General features: G+C 51.9%; 1 protein-coding gene across 2 annotated transcripts; it reads left to right on the top strand.

Moving 5' to 3' along the window:
• The first annotated feature begins 1,676 nt into the window (after positions 1 to 1,676).
• TBX3 (T-box transcription factor 3) lies at positions 1,677 to 16,137 on the top strand. 2 transcript variants are annotated; one of them, XM_016157505.2, is made up of 9 exons: positions 1,677 to 2,547; positions 2,950 to 3,388; positions 5,019 to 5,286; positions 6,234 to 6,293; positions 6,561 to 6,707; positions 8,678 to 8,754; positions 9,851 to 10,008; positions 11,494 to 12,170; positions 13,978 to 16,137. In XM_016157505.2, exons 2-9 carry the CDS (start codon positions 3,000 to 3,002, stop codon positions 14,440 to 14,442), a joined length of 2,241 nt encoding a protein of 746 aa, XP_016012991.2. In that variant the 5' UTR covers positions 1,677 to 2,547; positions 2,950 to 2,999; the 3' UTR covers positions 14,443 to 16,137. The 2 variants fall into 2 exon arrangements, with proteins under 2 accessions (XP_016012991.2, XP_016012992.2); XM_016157506.2 differs by lacking the exon at positions 6,234 to 6,293 and having other exon boundaries at positions 1,679 to 3,388.
• Positions 16,138 to 18,583: the final 2,446 nt, after the last annotated feature.

Below are 18,583 nucleotides of genomic sequence, written 5' to 3'. Positions count from 1 at the left end.
TCTTTCTTTTCTCTAACTCTTTCTCTCTTCTTAAACACCGGCAGAGAGAGAGGCCGAGGGGTCGCCAGAGAAAGACAGGCCGAAAGGAAAAGCAAGGGGGCGAGATGGGGAGCCAGACTGAGTTCGCAGAAGCACTCCATTCTCTCTGTGACTTCAGGGAATTCTCGGCGCTGGCGCCAAGCGCTCTTAACCATGTGCGTCAAAAATGCGAGGCTGGAGAAGCCTGTCGCCTCAAAAGTTCCGCCGCTATCTCGGCGCGGTCGCCCCACAAAGGAATCGCATTTTCGCTAGGGGATTAGGGGGGTACACAAGGCAAAATGGAAGAGAGGCGCGCGCATTTCTTAACCCCCTAGGCCCCGAAGTCAGCCCTTTCTGAGTTCCCTTTTCACCCGAGGAAGCTCTCAACTCAGGGAGGGTAAAGGAACCGCGTTCCCAAGATACCCTTCCATCTAAGCAGGGATGGCTCAAATTCATGACCGCCCCCAAGCGATAAATGTGGTTTAGGGAGCCCTCCGACAGGGGGTAGGGACCTGCGATCACAGTTATCAATTTGGCTGCCTTCCTCCCCTGCACGCCCACACTGTACCTGAACTGGAACCAGTCTCTTCGCCTCGGGAGCGGGGGCGTTTCACGGTTTTACACCCCGCCTCCCCCCTCCCCCCACCCCGTGACTACTGGCGGGGATGGAGAAAGAATTGAGGCACGGAGAGATAAGTGAGAAGCCCGGAGAAGATACGAGGCCGGCGCACCTCCCCCTCCCAGCTCGCCCACCCCTGACCCTCGGCCCCGGCTCAGGGCTGGCCTCCGAGGTGCGGGCAGGGGCTTGGCGGTGACAGGCCCAGAACCTAGTCCCACGCGCCGCTCTCATTTTGTCCAGAGCACCAGTCTCCCCTCCACACTTACACACTCATTCGGGTGGAATACGGGGACCCGGAATCCAGATGGAAGATCGGATCTAAAAGGTCTGCTGAATGCATTTCACACAATCCCCAGTCCGCCTCCCGGAGCGAGCGCAGACAGGACCCGCCGCGCAGGCTGTGTACGTGTTTGCATGTACGTGTTTTTCCGCGGGTGGCTCGGTCCCAGTGTGCCAGCGCGTGTTCGCGTACAGATGTGCTGGGGGTGTTTGGGTCTCCGCACCCAGGCTCGGGCGGGGTACGGTGAAGAGGAAGCCCCGCACGCGTGTGCTGAGATCTGGCCGCATCGTCCGTGTGTGCTCGTGAGCCCGCGAGCCCAGATGCAGGGGAGACCCGCACCGAGAGACACCCGAGCTCGGGAGCGGTGGAACCGCAGCCGGGCGGAGCTTGGCTCCACGTGGGGCTGGAGAGCGTGCAAGCCTGGAGTCTAGGCGCTCGCCTCCCGGTGGCTGCCGCTGGCTTTTGTTGCGCCCAGCGGCCGAATGGCAGCTCGCAGGAGGCTCAGCAGTCCGCCTGGCTCGCCGGGGGCTGGTTAGTAAGAGGGCGAGCGGGAGAGAGAAACGGCCGCGGCGGCGGGGAGGCGAGCCGAGCGCGCGAGAGGCGAGCGCCCCTGCCCGGCGCCGGGCGCCCGGCGCGCGCTCCGCCTTCCCGGCCCCGCTCGCCAGCTCCCTCCTCCCTCCCCTTCCTCCCTGGCCCTGCCTCCTCCCTCGATCCCGGGCTTGGATGACTGAGGCATTTCAGACGTGGGCTGAGCAAGAGCGAGTGAGCGAGTTCTGGGGCTGCGGCGATCTCTCGATAAGCCACCTAGAGGCGACTCAGTGCGCGCGCTCCCCAGTGGCGCCCGCCCTCCTGATCATGTTGACATATTCACAGGACAGGCAGTAGTATCGGTGCGGCGCTGCGACGTTACAGTTTCCGACACCTTCTTTTTATAACTCGACTCTATCCCCCAGCACTCGACCTGTGAAAACCACGCCTATGCAGCAACACAATTGGTCCGAAAGCGTCAAAGAGCCAATCAAGAGGCCTCCGGCTCCCTGCAGCCCACAGCAGAGCCCGACCTTCTAGAGCCGCCGAGCAGACGCCCGGGGAATTCTAGAGGCGGAGGAGGGTGGCGAGGAGCTCTCGCCGGCTGGCTCGCGCCCTCCCTCTGCTCGCGCTCCCTCTCCCGCTCCGTCTCTCTCGTCCCCTCTCCCTCCGTTTCCTTCCTCCCCCCCCCACCCTCCACCTCCTCACCCTCCATCCTCCCTGCCCGGCGCGTCTGGACGCAGATTTAGGAAGCGAATTCGCTCACGTTTTGGGACACGGAAGACGGGCGCGGGAGAAGAGCGGAGCACGGCCAGATTCGGATCGAAACCCAGACACCCTCCCGAGGCTCGGAGCGGAGGGAGGCGGCGGCGGCGGCGGCGGACGGAAGCCAGTGTGCAGCTCAAGTTTTGATAGCGCTGGGTAGAAGAGAGCTTAAATCAGAGGTTGTTGGTTTTTTTTTTTTTTTAAAGGAGACTTTTTTTTTTTTTTTTTTCCGCTCTCGCCGGCGGTTAAAGCCAGGTCCAGCGCAACTGCAGGCGCCACCAGCGAGAAAGAGGGAGAGAGGAGAGGTAGGGAGGCGGAGGAAGGAGAAGGAGAAAAGGTAAAAACTCTCCTAGGAGAACCGTTCGCATTCGCAACAAAGAACCGGGGGCTGGGGCGCGGTTCCCGGGACCCAGCGGCGGAGTGTCTGTTTGGAGCCGAGCGGCAGGGCTCGGGCGCGAGTCGAGAGCCTGTTCGCTCGCCGTCGCCTCTGAAAGCGACTTGCAGCAGCGGCTTTTTAAAAACGCAAGGCGCAAGGACAGTCACCCCAGCGACTATGTCTCCCGATTGCTCGCCTTGCCCTCTTTAAAAGCAGCGTTCTCCTCCCCGAAAGACACTTACCCCCTCCCTTTGCGGTGCTTGAGTTGTGATTTTTTTTTCTGCCTTTTTTCTTTTTCTTTCTTTCTTTTTTTTTTCCTTTTAACTATGTGCTGCTGTTAAAAACAAAAACAAAACTAAACAGCAGCTGCGGACTTGTCCCGGGCTGGAGCCCAGCGCGCCCGCCTGGAGTGGATGAGCTTCTCCATGAGAGATCCGGTCATTCCTGGGACAAGCATGGCCTACCATCCGTTCCTACCTCACCGGGCGCCGGACTTCGCCATGAGCGCGGTGCTGGGTCACCAGCCGCCCTTCTTCCCCGCGCTGACTCTGCCTCCCAACGGGGCCGCGGCTCTCTCGCTGCCGGGTGCTCTGGCCAAGCCGATCATGGATCAACTGGTGGGGGCGGCAGAGACTGGCATCCCTTTCTCGTCCCTCGGGCCCCAGGCGCATCTGAGGCCTCTGAAGACCATGGAGCCCGAAGAAGAGGTGGAGGATGACCCCAAGGTGCACCTCGAGGCCAAAGAACTTTGGGATCAGTTTCACAAGCGGGGTACCGAGATGGTCATTACTAAGTCGGGAAGGTAAGCGAGCAGTGGGGTCCCTCCCCCAAACTATCGAGGGGTTTTCCCTCCCTTTCTGCCTCTCCTCCCAGGACAGTCGGTTTGTCAGTAAATTTGGCTTAGAGGAAAACTTTAGTCTCCCCGGCCTGTCCTTCTGGCAGGAAATTTCAGCTTACCTGGGTGTTTGCAGGCGGCAGTTTTTCCTGCCTAAGTCTGCATCCTGCGTTTCCTACCGATAGAATTTTTTCGGTGAATCCCAGGCAGCTCCGCAGTGAGGAAGAAAACTAACCCATTGCAGGAGATTCACCGTTTGGACCTTTCTGAAACATCCTTATGGCTTTGTTGATGTTTCGTTTTTTGTCTGTTTCTTTTTTGTGCTCAGAGAGAAAAACTTAAAGCCCCTTTCTTTTGTGTGGTCAGGAGAGGCCTGACACCAGTTCCCAGGGCTCTTTCCTGCCCTTCAGCCTAGCGTCTGGGTCTGGAGGGGGCCTGAGCCTGCGGCTGCCAGAGAAACAGAAGGGCACCGGGGTTTGTTTGTCCACACTGCTTCACGTGTCTGCAATTCCAGGGAGAGTTCAGCAGGCGATTTTGGGAAAATTAAGATTGTGTTTGCAGACCCAAGGAGCCAGCGGGGAGACCTAGACCCATGCTTCTGTGTCTGTGTGTGAATATTATCAACTACGTTTTACGTAACGTGTAGAGATCTTTGCCTGGCTGAAAACTGCCTGTCACTTAAAAAAATATATCAATATATATATTTTATGGCATTGAAATCTATCAAGGCATGAAGTTGAAAGAATAAAAACAAAGTGCCTTTCTGGATGTCTTCAGCTTTCTGTGTCTTTCCTAGCGAAATGAGGCCAAAGTTGAACAGAAAAATTCTCAAACCCAGGAGACATTTAGCCAGCTTCACAGCGAAGTGCCTCTCTTTTAAGCCCAGAGTATAGAATGCCAACACTTCTGGGAAATAAACAGCAATTTGGTGGCACAATCTTGCAGTTTTGAACTGGCCAGAGCAGCCCTGGGAATGTGGTTAGCAACTCCTAGGCAGATTGGTTATCAGGCCCCGGAGGCCGCCCCAATCCACAAAATTCGTTTTAAGAACTCACTGAAGTCCAGTTTCGTTTCGCCGGCCGCGGGATCGCAGTTCTGAAGCAGCGGTATAACTTGATGTTTGTTTCCTTGATAAGCTGAACATTTTCTCTTCGACGGCTGGTGGAAAATTCTAGCCTTAACTGATCTCACTTCTAAAATCCTGCCCCCCCCCCACCCCAAGCTGTTTAGAACTAGATACCCACAAGAAAAGGCATGGATGAGAATTTATAAGAAAGGGCAATCTCTAAAATCACACAAGAGAGAAGACTATATAAAGAAATCGTGAGACACTGTAGAGAGAACACAGTGCCACAATTCACTTGTTTTGAATCTTGGGACATTTAAGGATAGAGAAATTGAGCCTATTTAATACTCTGTTGTAGAAGAAAATAATTTTGGACCCAGCTGCTCTACTCTGAAACATATAAGCTCATCCATCATAATAGAACATTTTACATTTAATTTAAATATTGTAGGATAGAGAATCAAACCCCAGATTCTAAAGACTTCTTTCTTTCTTTCTTTCTTTTTTCTTTTCCCTTCTCTCTTATTGCAGGCGCATGTTTCCCCCATTTAAAGTAAGGTGTTCTGGGCTGGATAAAAAAGCCAAATATATTTTGTTGATGGACATTATCGCTGCCGATGACTGTCGATATAAATTTCACAATTCTCGGTGGATGGTGGCGGGTAAGGCTGACCCTGAAATGCCAAAGAGAATGTATATTCACCCAGACAGTCCTGCTACCGGGGAACAGTGGATGTCCAAAGTTGTCACTTTCCACAAACTGAAACTCACCAACAACATTTCGGACAAACACGGATTTGTAAGTTTCATCGCTCCCTTCAGTAAAATGTTGTGTTTCTTCACTCTAGCAAAGGCAATGCTTTCCCTCATGCCATGTAAAATCGTGAGTTTCTCTGCTCAGACTTCTCCCCACGGTGAACCGCATAGGGAACTTGTTGGATCTACTACAGAGTCCGAGAGGAGTCAGGGGTGTTTTAATTTGGAGAATGAAGGCCTGGTGTTCTAAAAGAGACGAGATCAAAAAACCTTACCGGTTTCTTTTCCAGGGCAATGCCCGGTCTTGGGAATACCCTGACCTGACGATGAAGTTAAAAACCAATTGTTAAGATAAGAAAAAAATCAGTTTTAAAGTTATGCGTTCATGAAGGGTTTGTTTTCAGATAGCCTATTTCTATTTTGAAACCGGCCATGTTAACTTGTGGGAGAGTTTTCAGGTTCGAAGCCTTGACTCCATCCGTTAAAGGGTGTGAATCCATTTTCAGAAAGATTGCTTTCTTTTACTAAAAAAGAATCGGGCTTAGGCGAAAGTCAGGTTTACTAATAATGAGACAGATCTCTGGTTTAAAAATCGTGTGTGTGTGGGGAGCGTGTGTGTGTGTGTGTGTGTGTGTGTGTATTCAGTGGGAGCATACTTAGAAACTTTCAGAAGGCTTGGATTGCTTGTAAAAGTCAAGCAAAAGACCTTTTGCCCCCGGCCCCTACCCCTCCCCAACATTTCAATAAAATAAACAGTGATAAGCGAGGAATAAGCAGAAAGATTAGGCCCAGGAAGCCGAGAATGGCGCGGAAATATCTTCAGCGGGCAGGAATTACATTTGAAGCCCTTGATTTGATTAAGGCGTAAATATTCCCCTCTAGAGTTCAGCCTTTCAGGGCTTTAAGTGGAGTGGGCGCGTCAATTAGTGGGCGCTTAAAGGACTGAATCATTTTGTAAATTAAAATGCATGTTTTTCTCTATCTTTTAAGACTTTGGCCTTCCCAAGTGATCACGCAACGTGGCAGGGGAATTATAGTTTTGGTACTCAGGTAGGCTAGGGTTCAAGGTTCAAACGAACCTTAGATGGTGAGGGTGGTGGGGGACCCTTTGGACACCGATGAGCAATTTGGATTCTCCAGAAGATAACATCTGTGGGGTGAAACCTACCCAAAGAAGCGCCCCCAGGAGGTGGGCTAGGTACAACCTTGGTGCCCTCCGGTGGGGTAGCTGTCAGCCTGGCAGGGGTCCTAAGATCCTCTTTGTCCCGCTAAGTCCTTTTTTTTTTTGATGTGTGTCTCTCCTCCCTGTCGCTGCAGACTATACTGAACTCCATGCATAAATACCAGCCCCGGTTTCACATTGTCAGAGCCAATGACATCCTGAAACTTCCTTATAGTACATTTCGGACATACTTGTTCCCCGAAACTGAATTCATTGCCGTGACAGCATACCAGAATGATAAGGTAACCGAAGATGCTTTTCTTTTCAATGGTGGGATGCTTCCTGCTCTTGAAGCTGCTTTGGGTGAGGATGAGGAAAATCACGAGAGCATGTGGGATGGAGGTCTCGAGTTTTCTTTTGTGATTGAACCGTCTGTGGCGTTTTTGGGGAGAAGGGGTGTTGGCACACCGTGGAGGCGGAAGAAGAAAGAAGAAACAAGAAAGGAAGAAGGTCGAACTAACGTTGCCAGTGAGAAGCTCCTAAAGCCGCTGTCGCTGATGCCACCCGCCCCACCCCCACCCCCACCCTGGGCTTGCGCCTCTTCGTCTCAGGGTTCATCCTCTTCCCCTTGAGGGGGGTGGGGGGAAGAATCAAGAAATCAGGTTCGAAAAGATGCGCTCCAATTTTAGGGCAAAAGCCACTGGGGATGCTGGGAGGAGAATCCCAGTCGAGACCAGGGTTTCTCCTCTAGCCGAAAATCCTGAGTAGCTGGTCTGGTTTTTATTACCTTTTATGTTGCTATGTTTTTTATGGTGTGTGTGTGTGTGTGTGTGTGTGTGTGTGTGTGTGTGTGGTTGGAAAAACCTACTCTGATCACGGGGTCACGCTAATTGAGTTGTCTGAGGCTTTTGAGAGGAGGTGACCAAAGTCACCACTTCATCTGAAGTTTTTTTTTTTTTTTCCTCTCCCTTGGGCCTGAGGCCGGGGATTAGGAGTGTCCCCAAATGGAACAGGCAGGCAGCACCTGGTATGTAAAGTTATGGTGGCCTGAAGGTCATGGGCGCATAGCACAGAGAATACAAAATGACTTGCTGCTATTCACCAGTCGCCAGCTCAGCTGTTAGCAGGCCGTTATGGGGGTGGGGCATCTGAGGACCCCTTCTGAACCCTGGACCTCAGTGAGAGTCCGGGTAGCCGGGTAGCCGGCCAACACCCTGCATTTTGGATTCACTATCACTATAGGTGGGTCCTCTGTGGCCAGCTGATGGGGGTGGGTGATTTAGATATGTCTCCTTAGTCACATCTCCCTGCAAGTCTTGCACACAGGAACTTATTTCGAGAATCCCGCCAAGGGGCCTTTTTCTAGCTCTAGGGAACTCTGTATATATTATTTTTTCCCCTCAAAGAGAAGGGATTTGAAAAATTACATATTATGGCATTTTCCCCCTAGTGTGTAGAATGCATCTGCCTCTAGACCCAGAATCCCGTGAATCTTGAGTTGTTGGTGTAATAATAAATCGTAGCATTTTTGATCAGACAAAGAGGCCATGGGCCTTCTCCACCTAATGGCAGTGGCAGGGGATATAAATGAAAACAAATGTTTCCAGTGGTCATTTAGTCCTTTTAAATCTGTAATTGTCAATATTGTAATTCCTCAACCCGCCCCCCCCCACCCCGTCACCGTCAAAAAAAAAATCAGACTCACTCTAGCTAGCACAAGGGGAGCAAAACCCCATAAATCATTTTGTTAAAATTCACAGAAAAGGTTGAAGTGTATGGGGTGTGCGTGTGTGTGTGTGTGTGTGTGTGTGTGTGTGTGTGTGTGTGTTTGGGGGCAGGAAATATGTCACAACATATTTACGATTAATTGTACTGTCTAAAAAAGTCGAAATGAAAGCATACTTTTAAGATCTACAGGTTGTCCCTTTTGACAATTCTGACAACTTTGCCAAGCTGTTGGCTTGGGGAGAACGAGGCTTTTCCCAGGCCAGGGTCATTTCAGCTCAGACGACCTCGTTGGCCTGCCATGGGCGAGGCAAGTTAATGGTAGAGTTTCCTTGGATTCTTTTCTTCTTTTTTTTTTTATTTAATCTCGGACCCTCCAAAATTCTGCTATTGTCTCCTCTTCTTTTCTCTTTAACCTGGCATAGCTGAATGATGTCTCCTATTGGCAGTCAGATTTGTAATAAACTATGGAGTTGGGGGAAACACCCCCGGAACATTCTAGAAAAGGAGGCCAATGGGTCTTTCTTGCTTGTGTCTCCTCCTCTAGATAACTCAGTTAAAAATAGACAACAACCCTTTTGCAAAAGGTTTCCGGGACACTGGAAATGGCAGGAGAGAAAAAAGGTGAGCTGAGACCGTTACTTATTTCTCAGATAATTTAGAAAAATCACTCCCGCAGGTCCCAAATCTCAACCGTTAGAAGTGGGATGCTGGCACTTAATACCGAGATGGAGAGGGGAGGGTGGGCAATCATTCACTCCTTACCTGTTACTTTGAAGGAAATTAACTAGGCCACACCATAGTTCTCTGGAAGAAAAGCATCAGGAGTAATCGTTTACATATAGATGCCCATTAATTCCTAATTAATTGCAGTCCGTCCTGGGCAGGTCCCAGGAAAAGACTAAGCCATTCACAGAATGCTTTGGAATTCTTGCGATCTCCTCCTGCACATACCACTAGAAAGAAGTGAGGCCCCTGGAGAAATTCGTGGCTCCCTCCTTCTCGGGCACATGTATCATTTTGCATTAAGCAGACAGCTGGGTAGTATGACAGAGGCGCTCCCCTCCCCCACCCTCTGTCAAGGAATGTCCAAAATCTAGAAAATCAACGCAAATTTTCCACCTATCTCAGGGGGTGGGGGAGAGTGGTTGGACATTAAAAAATAATTTTTAACATCCGAATAGATTATTATTATTTTTTTTTACTCCAATTAATACGTGTTGGTGAACCGATTACAGAGAAGTGCACGGTGGAAGAATCACTTCTCTCTAATCTCAGCCGTCAGATGGGGAGTTCGTAAGCTGTTTATGTTCGCCGAGTTGGGTCCCCATTCTCCTCCCTCTTGTCAGGCTGGCTGCTCAGCTGTCTCTAGCCAGCTCCCTGTTGTTTTTTGCTTTTAAACAAGATTTCACAGCTCAAGTCCATGCCCTTTCGTTAATGAAACTCTGATCTTAACCAAACGCAACCTAAGCCGCCTTCCTGCCTCCCCTGGTGCCACACTCTTAGAGGGTCAAGAACAATGTGTGGGTCTGTGTGGCAGCCCCGCCCCCCCCCCTCCACACCATCTCCCTGGGCAAGAAGGTGGCAGAGCTAGGGCTGTCCATGGGCAGCAAGCAGGGCGAGGGGTGAGGTGTGTGTGCCTCTTTGGAGAGCTGAGACGTACAAAGTGGGGGAAGCGTGTGTTGCATTCTGTAATGCTGGCCGTGGGCTTCTGCCGCAGGAAACAGCTCACCCTGCAGTCCATGAGGGTGTTTGATGACAGACACAAAAAGGAGAATGGCACCTCCGATGAGTCCTCGAGCGAACAGGCAGCCTTCAGCTGCTTCGCTCAGTCCTCGTCCCCAGCTGTCTCCACTGTTGGGACATCCAACCTGAAAGGTAAGCCTGGTCACCTTCAATGTCTGGACTCCAGGACTTGGAGGCCTGGGAGAGTTGGGGGCCCGGGTCACCCACCAGGAGACTTGCCCTACAAAAGCTGCAGACTCTTTTAGAAGTCCTGTAAACAGAAGCCAACATTCAAAAAGACTGATCAGGTCTGTCCCTTTTCCTAAGCTAGTATAAGGAGAGCTCAGAACCCCTTCCCCCTCAGACCTTAGTTTGGGTGGGGGTATGGTAGTGTTTGGCTGTTTGCAATAGCTCCTCTTGGTGAGGGCAGCTTAGAAAGTGTGCCTGGAGCACTCTCTCTTGCCCTCTCTCTCTCTCTCTCCCCCCCCCCCATGCATGCACACGCACACATTGTCCCCAATCAAGTGACTACTGATTTTTTTGCCATCTTTGACCTCAAAGGTAAAACGTGTTGGGCTGGGGGAGGCTAGGGATTCTCTGGCACTTGGAACATGGAAGGTGGCCGAGACACATCCAGTTAGAGACCAGCAGCCTGTGAAAGGAAAGGGGGCTCTGGGGATGTGACTTGGGAGGGGAGGAGGGAGGCCTGGGAGGGCACAAGATGGTTCCAATCCCCAGTTGGTTTCCTGTGTTAAAAAAGCAAAGAACTATTTATTCAGAAAGACACACACACACACACACTCTCGCAACAGGAAGAAACCTGTTTTTTTACATTTAATAGAAATGAAAATCCTTTATGTCTTCAATCCATCTAAGCTTTAAACACAAAATAAGATCCCCTTTTCTTTCTTTCTTTCTTTTTTTTTTTTTTTTCTGGTAGGACAGCTACAGAGGGTGTGGTGAGAGCAAAAAGAATCTGTGATTGTTCTGGGGACAGGGAGGTGGCTGCTCATCACCCATCTGCCCCTGCAGGGACCAGGCCAAACAGGCTGGGTGCAGTGCGCATGTTGGGGTCGGGAGTGTGCATTTCTGCCACTTTCAATTCAGATATCAGGGCCCTTTCCCTACAAATCCTCATGAAAGGATACATGAATTTGTGGAAGGTGTAGCCCTGCATCATTCACTGAATAAAAGACCCGGATGGTAACTAGGTGGCCCCGCAGCGCGTTTTAGTAAGTTAGTTTGTGTGTTTTAAAAGAGCAAATTTGCAATTGAACGGGCAAAGGTGAACAAAGGCACAGTCTGGCGGAGTAGGATCTCAATCCACGCTTGTAAAAAATAGCTAAATTCATTACCTATTCGGGGGATGTCTGTGGAAGGAGGGTTTCCATCTATCTAAATACTTAAAATTCATTATTGGCTCGTTGGCTCTTTCTACTGAAGTTGTGAGGTAGCCTGAACTCCCATTGTGCAGATGATAAAACTGAGGCCCCGAGAAGTTAAGGGACTTACTGGGTGTTACCCAGCTAGTAAGTGGCGAGCGGATTTTCAAACTGGGGAACCGTCCCTCCACTGGTGCAGATTGGCGCTTCCTCCTCACTTTGGAACCCCCACCCCCCGCCCCCTCTCCTGTGGTAGATCTGTGTCCCAGCGAAGGTGAGAGCGACGCGGAGGCCGAGAGCAAAGAGGAGCACGGCCCGGAGGGCTGCGACGCGGCCAAGATCTCCACCACCACGTCGGAGGAGCCGAGCCGCGACAAGGGCAGCCCCGCGCTCAAGGCGCACGGCTTTGCGGCCGAGCCCGGCGGCCGGCCCCGGGACAGCGGGCGGATGGATAAGGCGTCGCCCGACTCGCGTCACAGCCCGGCCACCATCTCGTCCAGCACCCGCGGCCTGGGCGCGGAGGAGCGCCGGAGCCCGGGCCGGGAGGGCGCGGCCACGTCCAAGGCCGAGGAGGCGCGCGCGCTGCCGGGCAAGGAGTCCTTCGCGCCGCTCACCGTGCAGACCGACGTGGCCGCCGCGCACCTGGGCCAGGGCCCCCTGCCCGGCCTCGGCTTCGCCCCTGGCCTGGCCGGCCAGCAGTTCTTCAATGGGCACCCTCTCTTCCTGCACCCGGGCCAGTTCGCCATGGGGGGCGCCTTCTCCAGCATGGCCGCCGGCATGGGGCCCCTGCTGGCCACCGTGTCCGGAGCCTCCACCGGCGTCTCAGGCCTGGATTCCACGGCCATGGCCTCGGCCGCAGCGGCGCAGGGACTGTCTGGGGCGTCCGCGGCCACTCTGCCTTTCCATCTCCAGCAGCACGTCCTGGCCTCCCAGGTATTTATCACCTTTCCTCCTGCCTCCCCTCTCCAGCCCCTTCCTCCAGTCGCCACTCTATTTGATAACCAGACCCTCACGCCATCCCCCAGCCTAGTAGCTTCAAATGATAATACTACTACTAAGCATTGCTAGGTGTAAGGCTTATCTGATTCATTCATCATAACCCATACACTCCCCAATATCTTAATTTTTTTTTTTCTGAGCTAAAGGCTGTTTATAGCGGAGTAGGTAGGTAGTAGTAATAACTATACACAGCTCTATGTTGTGTCAAGCATTCTTCTAAGTACCTGATCTATTCTGACTTCAGTGGTATAGATGAGGCCCAGAGATGTTGAGTAACTTATCCAAGGGCACACAGCTGGTAGATGGGGAAACTAAGACTCTACCCCAGGACCTCGGACTGCAGGGTCTGTAATTTTCTCTTTAGAGCTGAAATGTCTGCTAAATGTCTTATCGCCAGCCACAATTAAACAAGAAGGAGACTGAGGTATCCCCTGATGGGAACTGAGTCTTGCATCTTCCGGGCCTTTCCTCCCAATTCAAAGCTTTCCCCTGCCCCCACTCCACCTCAAGCAGGCTGGCCTGTTCCCTCAAGGGTTAACGGTTTGTGCGCACACACGGGAAATGTCAGAGGGCAGGCAGCCTGGCAGCCTCTGCAGGGTTCTGAGCTGTGAAGGGGCATGGGGCTGTCGGGGAGAAGTCTCAGGCCACTTGGAAATGCTCTGAACCAGGACAAACGTTTTGTGGGGTTTTTTATGCACCCTGTCCTTTGCCTTTTGTTTTCTGTGGGCACATTCATCTCCTTTCCCTGAGCCCAGGGGCAGGCTTGGCCTCTCCCTCTGGGGGGAGGAGGGACCTCAGAAATGGGTTGGTGTCTGGCCTTTCTCGATTTCTGCCATCTCCTCTAATAGTCCCTCCTGGAGACCCTGTCACAGGTGGGCAGGTGGTAGGCGGGCAAGGGGCTTACCTGTGCAAACTAGTACTTAATGGTACCTCGAGGCGCAAGGGACAGATAACTGGCCCGGGTCAGGGGCCCTGGGTTTTAAATTCTGCTCCTGCCACTTGCTAGCTGAATGGCTTCTTGTGCCCCTGAGGCCTATCTCAGTTTCTCTACCTGTAACACCAGCATATCAGGCTAGGTGACTTCTTTGTTTATAGCAAACCCCTTACCCCTACCCCCCCCCCTTTCCCAATTTCCTTTTGCTTAAGATCTTCCCTGGATTTTTTTCATTTGCCAAACTCGTAGGAGGGATAGGAAGGCTTGGTGGTGGTGGGGGGGGGGCAGGGACTAAGAATGAAAAATAATCATGTCTAATCATGTATGTCCTCTGGTTTTCACTCAGCTACCATTGTGGGGTAGACGGACCCCTGTAGCCCCATTTAACAGATGTAACAACTGAGCCCGATGGGAGAATGTCTAAGAGTCCTATTGGCCGGACGCCCTGTGTACCATATTGAAGGCATTAGCTCATTTAATATCCACAAAGTTCCCCAATAGTATATGAATTATTTAATATTTCCTTTTTTTTTTTTTTAAATTTAATCTAAGAAAGCTGAGGCACAGGGAGTGAAGTGGCTAGGCCTAGGGTGACACAGCTAAGATTTAGACCTAGAGAAATAAGTCTAAGTGTCCTCCTCCCCTCCTCCCAAAGCTGTCCCCTCCCCAGGAGAGAGAACAATGACGTGCCCAAGGTCTCAAGGTGGCAGAGGGAACGGAAATAGATAAGGTCGGCTTTCCCCCGCCCTTCGGCCCTTCAGCCCCGTCCTGGCTGACTCACAGCATGCGTTTCTTTTCCCTCCCCAGGGCCTGGCCATGTCACCTTTCGGAAGCCTCTTCCCTTACCCTTACACGTACATGGCCGCGGCGGCGGCTGCCTCCTCTGCAGCGGCCTCGAGCTCCGTGCACCGCCACCCCTTCCTCAACCTGAACACCATGCGCCCGCGGCTGCGCTACAGCCCCTACTCCATCCCCCTGCCGGTCCCCGACAGCAGCAGCCTGCTCACCACCGCCCTGCCGTCCATGGCGGCGGCCGCGGGGCCCCTGGACGCCAAAGCCGCCGCCCTGGCCGCCGCCAGCCCGGCCTCGGTGGCGGTGGACTCGGGCTCGGAACTGAACAGCCGGTCCTCCACCCTCTCCTCCAGCTCCGTGTCCCTGTCTCCCAAACTCTGCCCGGAGAAAGAGGCGGCCACCAGCGAACTGCAGAGCATCCAGCGGTTGGTCAGCGGTTTGGAAGCCAAGCCCGACAGGTCCCGCAGCGCCTCCCCCTAAAAACCCGTCCCCAGAAAAAACGTCTCTTCATTCCAGTCCAGTCACGTCTGCAGTGCACTTTGTTGGATGTAAAATATAAGCCCCGGGCGTGTAGTGGGGTGAGCCCTGCTTCGTGCAGTCCTGTCTGGGAAGGGGTGCCGGACTCCCACAAGAGAATGTGCCAGAAACAGGCCCTGTCTCCTTGGCGTGCTTTCTATATCCGGGATCTGGCTCACATTCTGGGGGCTCAGAAACGTCTGTTGCGCTGAGCTGGGGCGGGTGGGAGTTAAAACAGGTCTGTCCAGAGCACACACACCTCCAGCGAGGCTGGCCTGGGAGCCTGCGAAGAAAAAGGTAGCCAGACCCGCTGGGAGGGGGAGGTGTGGAAAGGCTTCTCCACCCCGCCCCCGCCCCCAGTGCGGATTTATATATTTTTTTTCCTTCACCGTGTCAAGTGGAAACAATAACAAATAAAAATTTAAAAAAGAAAAAAAAAACGGGGCAAATGAATACATTAACATGATTCTGTTTGTGAAGATTAAAAACTTTATAGTGACTTGCGTATCAGTTCTAAATAAATTACTGAGCAGCAAATTTTTTTCGTTGTGGGGAGGGGGGGAGTTGCTGCCAGCCTTGTTTAGTCTCTATTAAGGAAATCTGTGTCTTTTTAATATTCTTGTGATGTTTTAAGGGCCGCTATAGGTCTCTTCCTGCATGTTCCACAGTGATATATTTGTGGTTTTTCATTTTGAATGCTTGCTTTTAGAGAGAGAAGAACATGACCTCACACCTTTTCCCCAGGTCTCATCGGTGTACTCCAAGCGGGAGGATTTAAAGGGAAGGGGTGGGGAAGCCACACACACCAAAAAATGAGTTTATTTTATCTAAGCTCTGTAGCCGGATTCATCTCTGGTGGTTCTGTCTCTTTTCTGTATATGCAATAACAAGGTTTAAAAAAATAATAATAAAGAAGAAGCGAGACTATTAGCAAAGTATTTATGTAATTATTTGATAACTCTTGTAAATAAGTGGAATATGAATGCTCGGGAAATTAAACTTTAATTTATTGACACTGTATATAGCTCTATGTAAATAGGATTGCAGCTATCAGGTTGTGTGTTCTGGTTTTTCCTGTAGTCAGTTTTATTTCAAGGTCACGGGATCGCTTTTAAAATTAGAAGGGAAAAAAAAAAACACACTTTCTGCACCAACACTAACACACTTTTCAAGAGTTGTCTGCAAAAAAAAAAAATATTTTTTCTTTTTTAATGTCCAAGAGTAAGGAAAATGCTAATGCCTATTTTACCCAAAATTGGGGAGGTGGGGCCACTTCTCAGCTCCATCTTAAATTCCTCAAACTATATATAACACCCTAAGAGTGGTTCTGAGGTTTCTTGGGGGGAGGGGTGGAAGGGTAGGGAGTACAGAGGTTGTGGTTGGATTTTCTAATTTTTCTTTCGTATTTGTATTTGCTAGTCTCTGATTTCTTCAAAACGAGGTGGAATTGACTACTGTCTTCAATATCGATAGTGTTTTGAATTGGTGCCTATAGAGATATATACTCACAGTTCAAAGTCAGGTGCTGAGAGATGGTTTAAGACAAAAGCTCATGAAGGTATATTTTGTGTTATAATTGTTGATGAGTTCTTTGGTTTTCTGTATTCCCCCCCCCTTTAAAACATCATTGAAATTTCAATAAATTTTTATTGAAATATCTTTGGGCCTCGGCGTCGTGCTTTCTTTTGGCGAACTTTGCTGTGAGTGGAGTCGTTCCTTGCTTCCTCTGTCCCCTTCCCTTCCCCTTTAAGTAATTAAAGCCGCCCCCGCTGAACCAAAATGAGATGTCACTCAAGTTACAAAGCTAAAAACAAAAGTCCCTTACTCGGCAAAGGGAACCAGCCGCTTCAATCTGAAATTACTTTTCCTTTAAATTAGGGAGCAAAACGAGAGACGGAAGGGGGCTGATTAGAACGGGATAGAATAGCAATTTCAGATACTTCAGTTTTAATGGAAAAAGAATGCTCCCCTCCCTAAGTCGGTGTTTCCCACACGAATCCAACCCAAAACTACATTGGAGGATTGCGAACGTTTTTCGGTTTCGCCTCGCTCTCCATTTCCACCTCAATCTGAGCAAGCCAAGGCAAAAATACCCTTGCACCAGTGTGCAAAAAAAAAAAAAAAGCAGAATCTCCTCCGGGCCAGCCCATCTGGCAAGACAGCAGCCCCAGGTTTGTAGGGGAAGTAGATGAGATTGGACATCCGTCCCCCTGGCAGTCCCCTAGGAGGCCCCACCCCGAAGTTGTGGGTGCCAAGTGAGGCCAGCACCCCGCAAAGTTGGCCGTGTCCTGCTTACGAGGGAAAGGTGGCCTCAGGGTGCATTGGTAACACCGTCCAAGGGGAAAGTCACCCAGGAGGCTGACACCCTTCTCCAGTTCTCCCTTCCAGCCAGCCTCCAGGCTGTTTGGGGAGTTGCCTTTTGAAGTTCAATTTATCTTTGAAACATTCAATAAAAAATAGTGAGGCAGGGACAATCTTTTGGTCTCCTAGCCTCCCCCACACCCCAGCTTCCCCATGGAGGGGTGGGTGGGTGTGTGTGTGTGTGTGTGTGTGTGTGTGTGTGTTGTGTGTTGAGGAGGGCATGGGAAGGTTTTTGAAGCTTTTCTTGCCCTGGAGGCCATGACGTGAGGACCCAGCGGAGCCTGCCTGGCGGCTGCCCTCCCCCTCCCTGGAGCCCGCCAGCCCGGCCCCAAGTCCCTGTCACCTTCCAGCCTCTTGAATGGCCGGCGAGGAAGACTCCCTCCCTTCCCTTATCTTGTACTTGGAAGGGGCTCGAAGTTGAGATCTTTTTTTTTTTGGGGGGGGGGCGGTGGGGTAGAGGCAAAGCCCCTTCCATCTCCAGCCAGGCAGTGGGGATCCCCACAGCCTCACCTGCGCTGTCTCCTGGGGTGGGAGGGAAAACAATCAGGATGCATGCGTGTGCTTGTGCGTGTGTGTGTGTGTGTGCGTGTGAGTGTGTGTGTGTGTGTGTGTGTGTGTGTGTGTGAATTGGGGAGAGCTGACAGGGCCTGGGGACCTTTAGGGCGTCAGCTCCCTGGAGGTCCTGGAGATTTCGAGGGCGCGCGTGGGTTCTCGGCTCCGCGACTGCACGCAGTGCTGCGCCCCTGGAAGGTGCCAGTCGGCGGGCTGCGCCCAGGGCGCTCTCTGGAGTTGGAGGAGCAAGCAGCCTCGGCCTCAAAGAGAGAAGGAATGCTTTTCTTTCTCGGTCGAGATTTGCAGATTTGCTCACCTCCTCTGCAACGCCCCCCTCTCTTCCCCCTCCGGTTCTCGGACAGTGCTCAGACGTGTGTCCAGCCTCTCCACAGCCTGCTCTTTTTTTTTTTTTTTTAATCTCCTGTGTATCTTATTTGTATATAGTGATGTTAATGAGTAACTCTTGTGGCGCTGATGGACGGGGGGTGAATGGCTCACAATCTCTCTGGATTTCGTTGCCTATTACTCACCTGGCGCCGGTCGCAATCTCGCCGCGGGCTTTATGGTGGCGGCTGCCGCCGCGGAGGCCACTCAGGGCCGGCGCCTTCGCCTTTTTTCCGGGCTTCGAGTGCCACCTATCTGTCTGGCCCACGACTGCGCCTCGGTGGCCGCCGCTTGCTCGGCACCCCAGCGCCAACCGGGTCCCGGAACCTGAGCGCGTCCCCTTTGCCCCTTCTCATCCTCGCTACCCGTCCCCCCACCCGCCCCCCGCAGCCTGCGCACCCTTCCTCCACCCCGCCCCCACCCCATCTTCGGAAGAAGCGGCCGTCCTCTCTTTCCTGAATATCACTTTCACTCCTGTTGGGGCCTCAGATGAGAAAAACAGTCCTTCCCGCCTCTGGGTTTCCTAAGAGCCAAAGGGAAATTCAAGGAGGAGACCCTCTCTTCTAATTTTCCCGCCAAGTACCGCGCCGCTTGGTCTAGAATCTCCAGCAGTTCCCCCCACCCTGCGGGCGCGGGGGGGTGGGGTGGGGTGGGGGGGTTGACCTGAGTTCAGGCCGGGTAGAAAGGATCGCCCCCCTCCCCAAAATGCACAAACAAAATTCTACCCTGGATGCAACTTCCCTTCGCCTCGACGCTCCCTCTTTCTCACTCTCTAGCTCTGGATTTATTAATTATTATTATTATTATT

This window comes from Rousettus aegyptiacus, unplaced genomic scaffold (assembly GCF_014176215.1).
Source record: "Rousettus aegyptiacus isolate mRouAeg1 unplaced genomic scaffold, mRouAeg1.p scaffold_m13_p_5, whole genome shotgun sequence".
Classification (NCBI taxonomy): domain Eukaryota; kingdom Metazoa; phylum Chordata; class Mammalia; order Chiroptera; family Pteropodidae; genus Rousettus; species Rousettus aegyptiacus.
This window is presented reverse-complemented; position numbering and strand designations above follow the sequence as displayed.